Source organism: Typha latifolia, chromosome 1 (assembly GCF_019914945.1).
Source record: "Typha latifolia isolate L0001 chromosome 1, TyphaL0001v2, whole genome shotgun sequence".
NCBI classification, from domain to species: domain Eukaryota; kingdom Viridiplantae; phylum Streptophyta; class Magnoliopsida; order Poales; family Typhaceae; genus Typha; species Typha latifolia.
In genome coordinates, this window is record NC_133086.1 from 11,851,529 (window position 1) to 11,865,190 (window position 13,662).

Genomic DNA, 13,662 nt, shown 5'->3' on the forward strand with positions numbered 1-13,662 from the left:
TAACATCTACTGTAGAAAGAGGGGTTCATCGTTTTCTTGTTTGATGGCACGGGCGACCAAAGTCTGATTGTACGTGAATTACTCGCGAGGAGTTACAGCAACTTGTCCTTGACATTTTGGAGTACTATCAGAGTCACTCGACTGGGTTGAGTTTCTTCCACCCCGGGAGAGTTGGTGGGGACACCACTTTTCGTCACGTTTATTCTCGTAAGCACAAAAGGACTGCACCCGTGGCCCTTTAGCTTAACGAGGGTTGTGACTAGTCACCTTCTAGGGTTATTTTTGTCTTTTGTCTTTCACTTTATTTTGCCTATATAAAGGCTTGTAATCATCTTTTATGGGTTAATGAATATTTTGAGAGTTTTTGCATATTGAGTGTTTGTTGGTGGATTCCAACGTCGATAAATTCCGACACCCCGATTGGTGGATTCCACAGGTTTGATTATTTCTCCCTACTTCTCAACTCTACAATCAAGATGTTGTCCTGCATCAGTATCTTTTAATGAGTTGTCAATTTTGAAGCTTACTCATATGTTTAATTTGTGGAAATATGTGAAGTCTAAAAGAAATGTAATATGTTTATGGTGAGAGTTGTATTTCATGTTGTTGCTAATAAACAATTTGTCTAGTAGATATCGCCAAGATATTGTAAAATAAATATTTATATATGCTAGATTTGTGTTGTATTTATTTTTGTTAGTTTAGTTATAAAATTCTGTATATATTCTAAATCTTGTTGTCCAAGTTTTTGTGATAATTGTGTAATTGGGTTAACCATGTGGTATAAAGAACACAACTCTTTTATTAAATAGATTAAATGGGTCGTGTTCATGTTTAACATTTTTCACCTATTTAATAAATGGTTGTGTTCATATTTGCATTACCTTAACCCGATCAGAACCCAAACCGATCAGAACCCAACCCAACCTGAACCCAATGAAACTGACCCAATCCAACCCAAACCCAGCAAACCCGACATGTTCAAATTATTCTTCTTTTTGACCACACGATTGCCACAAAAATATTTTTTAAGGCAGTATACTTTGAAGAATAAGATGTTCACAATCCTCTTCTCCTTATAACATAATAACATGATTTGGTGATAATTTTATAGTAAACTAGCAATAAACAACCTTAGGCATTTTATCTCATGCACAAAGAATGAACACTCCAATATGAAGCAAAAGCATACAAGAAGAAACTGAAGGGGACACAAATCTTTTGCATCCAAAAATGACACTTGAGCACTTGGGGAAAGGCATATGTAAATTTCCAGTTTAGCACAATAGGGAGTTATAAAAAAAGATCAGAGCAGCACAAATCTAGAAGAACAGAAAATCAGGAAAGGATTTGTTTCTTAACTACCTCGAGAAGGTTTCTTGCATAAGCAAGTGCTCAATAGCAAGTTTAGAGTCACTTATAGGAACAATTGCTTTTGACTCCATATGACCCCTGATTAACCCTGTTCCCTGCTCAAACATGAACAAAGTGCAATTATCCATCATGTCGATTGAGAAAATTCGCACACATTATCTTGTAGTGAGAAATTCCAAAAGAATTTGCATGCATTGCCTTGACACAATGAGATGCCCAAATATGAAATATAACAAATTGATGTATGAATTTAAGTAGCATGCATTGGTATTAACATCATTAAGATAATACATTACATTCATGCTCGACCTATATTAGGTTAAGTGATTCTGTATGCAAGAACATAATAGCAGAATTACTTGATTAGATTCCTGAAGCATTCCTTGAGATACGTCAGCATCATTCCCTTTGTCTGCATAAGTAGATTAAGATGCCACCAATAAGCTAAGTAAAAATGATCCAGCTATGTTATTACTAAAGTCACTACTTTTACAAAATGAAGAGGACAAAAACCAATGAATGGGAACCATAATCTTACTGCCTGTAAACATAACAATCCTAAACTTGGAAACAAAAATAAAGAAGCTACAGCAAATCCTACAAATGTTACAGCTTGCTCATTTTTCATGTGATGGTAAGAGAGAGGTGTACAAAACAATATGCATACTATCTGCTCATCAGGAAAATTCGTAGTTTGGAACTTTTAAATGATTAGATTCAATTGATTTCAGTGGGTTTGACTAGATCTATAACAAACCTGCTGACTAGAGATCGAAAATTGATGAGAATCAATTTTTGAAAAAAAATTCCTTCAATGGAGTTTCTCCCCCTCCTCTTGCCATTACTCTGAGGACCATGCTCTGATCCTCTCACTCCCTCATCCTAGTAGTGCTATGGGCACTACCATCGTTGTTGGCACCACAACCACCACTGTGCCTACCATCATAGTGATGATTATGGCACTGGTGGTAATAGTGTTAAAGTGATAATTATGTCTGAGGTGCAGATAATATAATTAAGGGAATGCATTACAAGAGAAGAGGTGGTCAAAGTAATAATCATAGTTATTATTATTTTTTACCAAATCGAGGTTAGGGTTAGAAATTGAGCATACCAAACCAAGGTTAACATTGGAAATTGAGCGCACCAAACCAAGGTTAGAGTTGAAAATGGAACATAGTCACAAGCTCAATTTGGTTTATGTATTTCCAATATAACATGGTTGACTGGAATACTGTGCAATCTCGTTTACTTGTAAACAAGAAATTCTTTCAGACTTGAAATTAACTAGATTCTAGATTTTGATGAATTGAGATCAATTGAATCTATCTAGATTTGATTCCAAATAGTAAAAACTAAAAAGTATAATATAAACAACAATCCAAAGTCCCAACTATGGGGTCAACTTCAAAGTAGGTAAAATGAAAAAAGAATTGACATGTACGTCAAGTATACATGCCCTTGGGAGTTGAAGAACTACTAGAAACGGTTGCTAATATACCATTTGCCACAACTGAAATTTAAAAGGTGTAGCTATAGCTGTTAACGATATCCCGATTTAAATCATACATTTCCAACTCTACATATTGAGGCCTTTTTCTTTTATTTTTCCTTTTTCTTTTTTTTTTCTCTTTGGCCCAAAACTACTCTATGTTAGTTATCAGACAGACTTTTAACCATAGGATTGCTTAAAGTGAAACATAACTATAGTTACTAAATAATCTTAGATCAAAATTAGGTAAAGAATATCTAACAGAAGCGATCTGGATCTGAAGAAACGAACCAGCAACATTGAGTGAAAGGTTTTGGGGCAAATTCACTGGAATCTACAGCAACAGATTACAAACCAGGAAATGATTCAGAGAAGTAAATCCAGTGGAAAAGAGATCTATTGGAGAAAGATAGTAAGGTTATTACTGGAAACCAGTCAAATAGATCTGAAAGAAACAGTGTCTGTTGATGGCTTTCTCGGAGACTATTGGATTAGATCTGATCTAGGGTGTGTAGCTATGAAGCACGGATACAGGATACGGATAAGATACAATACTGACATGGGGATATGGCAAATTTTCAAAAAACATGATACGATACGTTTAGGATTAGGCAATAAATTAATTATATAAAAAAAATTTCTATCCTAATGGCAACCTATGCATGTGCATGTGCATGTGCAAAAAAAATTATATTCTAATGACAATCTACACATAACATTGCATTCAATATTTTAATATATCTACTATCTACATAAGTATTTAATAGCAAAAATGAGTAGAAGATACCAAAGACAATTAAACAAAGAATAAATCAACATACAACAATTAATGCAGCAAAATGAGAATAGTAAATATCATTGTATTCATATAATCATTTACCTACTAATTTAACGGAGAAAAACAAAGAAAACCTAGCATTTTCTTTGTTTTTTAGAGAACTATAGTAAATATCATTGCATTCATATAATCATTTACCTACTAATTTAATGGAGAAAAACAAAGAAAACCTAGTATTTTCTCTGTTTTACAGAGAATTCTTGTTCTCTGAAAAACAAAGAAAAATTTAGAGAAAAAAAAAAAGAAAAGGGGGAGAACGGCGTGAAAGAGTAAGAGAGGGAAGATCAGCGTGAGAGAGTGAGAAAGGAAGATCGGCATGAGAGAGTGAGAGAAGAAAATTTAGAGAAGATACTGTGAGAGTATTGTAGGAGTGAGAGGAAGATACCTGCGTGAAAGAGTGAGAGAGGAAGATACCAATGTGAGAGAGTGAGAGAGGAAGATCGGCGTCGAGGGTGTCGCCATTGGCTATTTGTCGAGAGAGAGGGAGAGCAGCACCATCGGTCACCGAGAGAGGGGTTAGGGCACATAAGTTCATAGAGAAGGGGAGAACGAAAGGGGGAGCCGGGCGGGGTAAGTAATCAGATAATAGGTCTATAAAAAAACGTATTCAGGTCGTATCCACCCCGTATCCGAAAATAAAAATTAATTATTTTAATTTTAACTACTCTAAAAACGTATAGAATACGAATCCAGGTTGTATCGCCCAAAATGGAGTATCCGTGCTTCCTAGGTGTGTAGGCAAGAACCGAAAAATTAATGGCTATATGTATAAGATATGGATGATAGAACATTTGCACCGAAATTACCTTTGTCTATAAATGCTTCCCTAGGAAGCACAAATATGTGATACAATTACAAATAAAATAGGATAGGAATTTGAGGAGACAGCAAATCCTCAGAAAATAAGATACAAATATGGCAAGGATACGGCAATAAATAAATTGATAATTTATATATATATATATATATATATAATTATATATGCAATCTATTGTCGATATGGTGGTGAGGTAGGGAGAAGAGGAAAGGGAAAGAAAGACCTTTGCCTTATCCTTTGCAGTCCACAAAGGGGAAAGAAAGCCCTTCGTGCTCCACGTAGTGGTGAGGCGAAAAGAAGATGGGTCAATAGAGTGATAGTGAAATGGTTGATTTGGATCAGGATCGGCCATAACTGATCCCGATCCGGACTCAAAACCAGTCTCGATCTGGGATCGGCCAGTTTCGGCCAATTCGTCTCGACTGTATTGGCCAAAACTATTAGTTGAAAACAACAATATCGGCTGAAATTAATTTTTTTTTAAGATTCAGATTGAATTTAAAATGTATCTAACTTAGGAGACATTAGTAATTGATGTCAGCCTTCTTTTCAAATTTTTAGTTTTTACCCTCTATCTTTCACACACACTCTCCTCCCGCTCTCACACTTCACCGAAGTTATCCGATGGCCAATCCAGCTAGTCCACATTTTGATGAACTCGGATAAATTTTTTTCTCATTTCTCTTTTTCCTCTTTCTCACCCACTTTTTAACTCATCTTTTCTTATTACTATAGAATAACAGTGAAGAGAGATCTCTCTCTTTATATTGTTCTGCAGTAATAATTTACAAGCATAAAAATTTATCTAATTTAAGTCGAAATTCATTATAGTTTTAAGTGAGTTTTTCCTTTCATTTAGGCTTTATATATGACTAATTTTTATTTTCTTATTTTTCTGTTATTTTTTATAATTTTTTCTGCATTTCAAACAATATTTAAATTTTACATAATTAAAAATAGTCCAATCTGATACGGCGGTCGATACGACTAGTACAGCCAATACGATCGATACGTATCATTTTCTCTAACAACTGATCCCGGTTTCGATACCGAGTTTCGAAACCTTGGTGGAAATAGAGGAGAAAAAAGTGAAAAGAAAAGAAAAGAACTAGTAGGAAAAAAAAAAATGTCGCTTAAAATACTTATAGTAACAAGTCGAGACAGCGCGTGAAAATAAGAAAGTAAGAAGGGGCATGAAACCCAAACAACAAACTTTCACCTAAGAAAATGCTTTGATGTTCATGTGGTATTCTCATACTATTCTAAAATTCAGAAAAGCAATCTAGAAGTTGATGATAATGAGTATAGTAGTATACTTGCATCCTTCACTTAATGTGAATGGAAAAATCATATTTCCTAAAAAATTAGTATCAATAAAATAAACTTGTATGATGTGAATGCTCTTAGTAGTCGTCATCGTTGGCTTCCTCATTGCTCTTGACAAATATCAATTGGTAGTTCTCCAGTTTATCTTCTCTTTAATATAAGGATACTCATAATTTAAGGAAAAAAATGCATCAAAACAATTGAGCTTATAAATAGATCTTCTCTTGAATATGATAGAAACTTTAGAAAATGATGATAAATAGGAAAAGAATAGCAAAGTTGATGTTTACAGCTTATTTAGAAAAAATCGTATCTCATGGATTGCAATGATAAATTAAAAATGTCCCAATTAAGAGTAGATTTGATCAAAGATTGTCATGCTCAAGGCATGGCACGTCATGTCACGTGCCTTGAGAAAGAGGCTCCACTGCCAGCCCAGAGGTAGAGAAAAAAAGGAGGGAGAGGGAGACTACTTATTGTGTCGCCCTCGCCATCACTGTCACTCTCCATGCTGCTCCTTGATCAACTATTTAAGTTGGATCCACTTTGCAAATCCTTTTATTTTGACCCATTTTGGCATCATCTTCTTTCTCCTATTGCTAGCATACGACAATGACAGGGCGAACACGAAAGGGATGGCGGAGCAACGACAAAGGCGACGATCTCCCCCATTAATTGCCTTTAAGAGCCGCTTAGTAGCAATTTGTAGGAGGCGAAAGAAGTGGCACCCCTCGTGTCAAGTATTGATACTACATCGGCATGGCAATCCTTGGATTTGATATTGAATGATCACATTATGACTTGAAAATAAATCATCTTAAAAATGCTACTTTATGAATTCCTAACCATTTTCATCGTTAATAAGCATGGTTCGATGTATCGATCGATATCGATACATATTGGTATTGGCCCTTACCGATCCAAAACCAATACTGAAACCAGTTTTTCCTTAGTTTCAATACAATATTAGTCATATCAAGCAGTATGTATAATTGATCATATCATCCGTAAACACAAAATTTAGATTTCTTCTTTATTTATGCAGACTATATATAGTATAAATTGCAACTAACCTGAATACAACTTGAGATATCAATTTTTGATTTATTGATGTCTTAAGCACCATATTTTATGTTTCTTTCCTATTTTTCTCTTTTTTTCTTTTTGTTGCAATTTTTTACTTCACTCCACTCTTTTTTAGTTTTCCTTTTAACACCCTATACTCACCTCTATTGCAAAGGAAGTCATTAATCTCATCTACATGACGCTTCCTACCATATTTGTTGCAAAGGTGATGATGCCGATGAACACAGGTATTTATTGAATCATCTAGAGTTCGATTGTTCTTAGTATTTTTCACTCTTTGTATTATGTTGCTCCTATCTTATGTGAGTAATCTAAATTTTCTTAACTTTATAGTCCTTAATTTCAATGATTTTCCATGTTTATATTATATTTTTAGAATTTAATTAATTAAAAAATAGTTCAAAATTAAAACAGCTGAAACGCCTATACGCCCAAAACTAACAATATGTATCGTGTTCTTCGATGACCAATATTGGTACTTAGAAGCTTGCTAATAAGTTTCATGGGCATGAATCAGAAAGTAATTAGCAAATTGTGTATGATATTTGATACGATCTTCTCTTTGGGGCTAAGGCTCGATACCCAAGTTGATACGATCTTCTCTTTGGGGCTAAGGCTCTGATACCAGCTTGTTACAATCAGGCACGGAACTTTGAAATTAGATCCCGAAATATGCTGTCGTCGGATCGACGTGAGATTTCGATATGTTGTAGCCTCGTAAAAGAGCTTTCCAACAAATCTAGTTACAGGCGAATCGGAGTTGGGGATCTCGAGATATCGTTCGTTTAGTGGACGAACGTCAGGATGCTCTGTTTTGGATTCGTGGATGGAGGCACGAGATCCTAGGTAATGGTGGATGGTGGTGGACCGGCGTTAATGTGGTGGCACCGGTGAAAAGTGATGGTGGAACGGTTGTGGTTGATGAAAGGATTAGGGCAAGTGTTGGATAGATTGGACGAAGGGGGAGAAGAGGGCCACCCCTAAGGGACTAGGGTGATTAGCCGGACGAGGGAGGTTAAAAGCGGCGTCGTCGGAGATTGAGAGAACGGGAGCGAAGAAGACGAAGGAGGTAAGACAAAACTCAATCTCAATAATCCATAATAATCTTGGTTGCCCTACACATCCTTTTATAGGCTAACCAACAACTCACATTAACCCTAAAACACAATTTTCGCCAACCGCGTTCGAACTCGCCCGACCGCGTTCGAACGCACCGAATTAGCTCTTCTGGATTTGCGAACGCGATGCAGACGTTCGAACGCGTGATCGAACGCGCCTGTCGGTATTTGCGAACGCGATGCAGGCGTTCCCAGTGCGTTCGAACGCACAGTACATTCTCTTCACCACGTTCACAACCCTGTTCACAAACCGCGTTCGAACTCACTCCACCCGCGTTCGAACGCGACTTACAGAAAACTTATTTTAATGGAAATTAAACACTAAAACATGAAATAAAAACACTCCTAAAGTGAATCCATGCTCGAGACGACGTCGGTGAAGTCCGAATCGTATCAATATTCCAATTAAAACTTATTTCACAATTAAATAATCACATTTAAGATTAACTTCTATCTTTCTCATAATAACTTGTGCTTGTTGTATCAATATAAACGATTAACTTTACAAAAAAAGTTTCTTATTTTGAATAATGTAATGAAATATGACCTTAAATGAAAAAATATGATTTAAGATGAGCATTTCAGTTTATGATACTATTGAAGGTAAAAATAATACCAATCTGAAAAGACAAGGATGATTCTCGCTTGCTTCGGCGAATTTTGACAATCCTACTCAAAAATCTAAACAGAGAGCAGAAAATCTCCATGGAAGAAATTCTTAACTTAGATCATATAAACGACTTTCTTGGTGACTTTAGTAGGACTAGGAATAGCCTGGACAGATATTTTTGGCGATTATTCATGAGCACTCTAATCTCTCAATGTATACTAGAAGAGACTTATGCACACATCACTCAGTGACATTTTCTGCTGACCCTAGTCAGCTTAGCAATTTTGAAGGGACCCAATCACCGTCCTGGCATAATCTATAGGCCTATACTGTAAAATTTATCCAAATATTCAAGGAAATATAAAGAAGAACTATGACTATTATAAAAAAAGTTGATAAGTTCAGGAAAATAAGTTGGCTTTCACAAGTTATCATAGAATATAGATTAGCTCTTGTTATGAGACATCATTTCTGTATGCTAGACAAATCATTATTCTGCAAAGACTTTGAATGAATTATTAAAGTCATTAAGCCATCTTTATTAACAAAGTATTTATAGTTAAAGAAGACTGTATGAGTAAGATTACTTCCTCTAACGTCTCCTGTAATATCTAACTCATCTAGCGTCTTTCCACAAAGGCTTCCACCTTATTTTTGCCTCAACTAAAATCAGGCCATTATAAGCCCTAGCACGCACACCCAATTGCACCTTTAACCAAACAGTATCGTGGAAAACAACATACCTAAGCTAGACCCACATTTCCATCAACTTCATTTCAATACCAATCCACCAATTCTCGCTCTTCCAAATCCCAATTTTTCCCTTTGGGATAGCATCATTTGAAAAAACAAGAGAAACTAATCAATTAAGTTAACTATCGAACTGCTCGTCTTTCTTTGCCAAGAAACTTCAATCCAAAAGAACCAAGAGAATCCACTGATAGAAAGCAGCAAAACAACTAAGAAAGTAAAAGCTTGCTAACTCACTGGAGCTCGACAAAACGTCTTCATCTGAGGAGTAGCCAGAGGAGGATGAGGAGGACGAGGAGCCGCCATCGGAGCCGAACACCGAGGAGATCAACTTCCCAGCACCCGAAATGAGACCCGAGAGCCACTTAGGGCTTACAGATTGCTCATGAAGAGTGGGAGAAGGAGAAGGTAGTGGGGGTGGACTTTGCGGGCGAGCGTAGGGTGAAGCCGCCGCCGCCGCCGCCCGCCTGCCGCGAAGTATCTTACCGCCGGATCGGCCCTCCTCCGTCCGGCGAGCCCTGAATAGGGATGCCATAGACGGAAGAGAGGGGGGGTGGGCGGGTGGAAGGGATGAGTTTGGTTTTTGGATTTCTAGAGAGAGAGAGAGAGGATTTGGAGGGAGAAAGGAGGGGATTTATGGAGGGGAGGATGACATATTGGGATGTGGAAGAAAAAAAGGGAACGGGGGGGGGGGGGGAGAGGGACTTTTGAGAACGGAGGGTTTTTGCTGTAAATTACAGTCGAATTGGTTACTTCACCAGTAACTTCCAAAAGCGGAAAATAGATAGCAGCGAAATTTTTCTTTTTTTTGTAGGTTGTAGTTCGAACAGCAGTTGTCTACCTTGTGGATATCGTAAGTGGTGGCAATCGGACCAAATTAAGCGGAGTTCAGATCGGGCAGATCGGGCGGGTTTGGGTTGAGTTTGGGTCGAGTCAACTTCACTTGAACATGACCCAATTAATAAACAAGTTATATTTGGTAGACACAAACATGACCCAATTATTAAATGGATAACACAACACATTAACATAATCCGTCTAACCCGTTTACACGATCCGTTAATAAGATCCGTCTAACTCGTTTAATAAATCCTATATAAAATTTAATATTATTAATTTCTCATATAAACAAAATAATCTATTTTTAACTCAACTCATACAACATCAAAATTATAATTCTAATAATTTATCATAACAAAAGCTCTTACAACAAAGTTTAGAGTTTAAAACATAGTTCTAACTTTTAAACCCAAATACATATAATAAATTGTATAGAATAAAATTTAGAACAAATCCATATAACAAGTTATACAATAAAATTTAGAGTTTAGAACAAAGTTCTAACTCTTAAGCTCAAATTCATACAACAAATTGTATGAAATAAAATTTAAAACAAAGTTTAAAATAAATCCGTACAACAACAATTTTAGTTCTAACTCAAATATAATAATCCATTAATAATTAAAACAAAGTTTAAAGTTTACCGTCCATCATAAATTATAAATAGTTTATAATAAGTAAATAGTAACATTAAGCCCTCCATTTTATTGTCCAAAGATTATGACCCTATCAAAAATAAATAAAAGATAATGTTAAAAACTAAGATATAAGATAGAGAAAAAAAAAACTTCAATTGCATTAGTCATTGAGCATTCACCGCATTCTACAACTTCACTTGCATTAGTCATTGAGTCCAAATTTATAATATCTTTTGTTAGTTCCTCCAATGTTACTAATTTTTTTGCTATAATATAATAAAATAGTTAGTAGACTAAACTTTTTGAATATTTGTATAAGAAAACAATAAAATATGCTTACCTCTAGTATAAAACAACTAATCTCGAGTACAAATTAAAGCTTCTAAAGTCTCAGGCTTTAAAGCACTTCTATATTGATCAAATATTCTACCACCAACACTAAAAGCAGATTCATAAACAACTGTAGAGATAAGAATAGTTAATATATCATATGCCATGAGAGAAAGTTTTGGATATCGAAATTGATTGGATTTCCAATAATTAAGAATATCCAATTTAGAATTTTGATCAATTCTAATTGTCACTTTTGTCATTTAGTCACAAACTCAAAACTCTCAAATGAATCAAATTCCTACATAATGAAAAATCATTATTCTATATATATAAAGAACATTAAAAAAATTATTAGAACATACTAATGGTAATAAAGTACCTTCATCATAGAGTTGTTATCTTCAGTATCATTTGAAACTTTACATAAAGCAGTTGAAAGTGTCACATCGAAAACTCTAGAAATATTCTGAACATAATAATCAAAAAGAGCAAACAACTTCTCATGAACCTTTATCATCTCATAAGAAGAGTCATAGAGTTTGTTGTATGTAAATTCCACAAAATGTAATTTAAACTATGAATCTAGAATGATAACTATTGCTAAAATAATGCTATATTGTTTCCAATATTTTTTAAATTCGAACCAATTTCGAGCCTATTTCGAATTCGAGCCGAGCTAGAGCTTAAATGAGCTACTCAATTAGCAATTTCAAGCCTTATCAATTCAAGCCATTTTTGAGCCTAAGCAAGCTTGAATTGATTTAGGTTTGAATATAGCTTGAATCAAGCTTAAAATAAAGTCTAATTTAACTATAAAAGATATAAATATTACCAAAATATAAATTACAAGCAACAAAGATAATTATGAAAATTAAAATATAAATTACAAGTAACAAATATAAATTGTGTTAGAAAATAAGCAACCAAAATATAAATTACAAGTAACAAAGATAATTATGTTAGAAAACAAGCAACCAGAATATAAATTATAGGCAACATAAATAATTGTGTTAGAAAACAAGGGGTTTGTTTTGCATAAAAACTAATCTAGTTTTCAACTTTTTCAATTAGATCCATTTTCGATCTCCTTTGCACTTGAAGCTCTTTTGCTCTTTTACTTTCAATTTTGCACTTCTATCATTTAATGCCTCATTAAACGGTGATGGAGCATTATAAAAGAGAGAAATGATGTCATACTCATCATCATCATCATCTTCATCTTCATCTTCTACTTATATGTTGATGCTATTTATTATTATTATTATTATTATTATTATTATTATTATTATTATTATTATTATTATTATTTTCTTCTTTTTCTTCAATTGCTCATTTTTTTAATCTCTTAATTCCTCTTTATTTTTTGTATGCAAGTCTCTCTAATTGCTATTTAATTATTAAATTAAGAAATTAATTGGTCATAATTGTGAGCTAATTAAGATTAGTTAAATAACCAAAAATATGACTTTGCATAATTATTATTATTTATTTGTAAATTATAGTGGTAAAATATGTAGATTTTGTATTGTATAGAAAGTGTATAGAAAAAATAATAAAAGTTAGTATTATATTTGTGAAGGTTGTTAATATTTATTCTTTTTCTTTTTCTTCTTCCCTGTTGCTTCTTCTTCTTAATCTAATTTTTCTTCTTCTTCTTCTTCTTCTTCTTCTTCTTCTTCTTCTTTTATCCCCTAATCGTTCTCTATTTTTTCTATACAAGTCTATCTAATCGCACTTTAATTAATAAAGTAATAGATTAATCAAAGATAGTGGTGAAATAATTATAATAAAGTTAAGAGACTTTTATAAATCACACCTTATATTTTATATATTTTATGATTCACACCTCGTCTTTGAGAATTTTATAACCCGACCCCTTCTTTTTTCTTATAATTCTCATTTAACATCTTAGGTTAACTTAGACGGTACTAGAGAAAAAAAAATATTCCGTTATAATATATAAAATAATTTATAAATACCTAAATTACATTTGTCTTTTTCATCCTATTTTTCTCTTCCGAAAAAAGAAGAAGAAGAAGGAAAGGGGAGAAGAGGAGGAGAAGGAGGAGGGGGAGGGGGGAAGATGAGGAAAAGTGGTGCCGGCGGCGCCAACAACGGTAGACGAGGTAGGTGGGGAAGATGGTGGAGGGATATAGAAAATGAGAGAGAATGATGGGGTATTTTAGTAATTTGGGCAATATTAGTTAGTCAAAATAACGTCAGGGTATTAAATTAAAAATTAATCATAATTATCTCACCACTATTTCCAATTTAAGAGATAGAATATAAAGAAAAGTAAGAAGAAGATGATACGATTCGACCACGTAGGTTAAGTCGAGTCAAGTTGAGTCAAATTAGTTACTTAGTTTTATCTTATTATTTTGAATTTTAAATAAATCAGATAATTCGCATTTGAATCTAATCTGCTAGGATTTTTACT

The 13,662-nt window shown here is 34.2% G+C and overlaps 1 protein-coding gene across 2 annotated transcripts in view; it reads right to left on the reverse strand.

Moving 5' to 3' along the window:
• LOC140789183 (uncharacterized) overlaps window positions 1–10,171 on the reverse strand; it is a 45,462-nt gene extending 35,291 nt beyond the window's left edge. For both annotated transcript variants that reach the window (XM_073138800.1, XM_073138793.1), the window contains exons 1-3: window positions 9,649–10,171; window positions 1,734–1,786; window positions 1,366–1,469 (exon numbers count right to left, since the gene is read on the reverse strand). In XM_073138800.1, coding sequence (XP_072994901.1) covers window positions 1,366–1,469; window positions 1,734–1,786; window positions 9,649–9,946 — 455 coding nt within the window. In that variant the 5' untranslated portion in view covers window positions 9,947–10,171. The remainder of the gene's footprint in view (window positions 1–1,365; window positions 1,470–1,733; window positions 1,787–9,648) is intronic.
• Window positions 10,172–13,662: the final 3,491 nt, after the last annotated feature.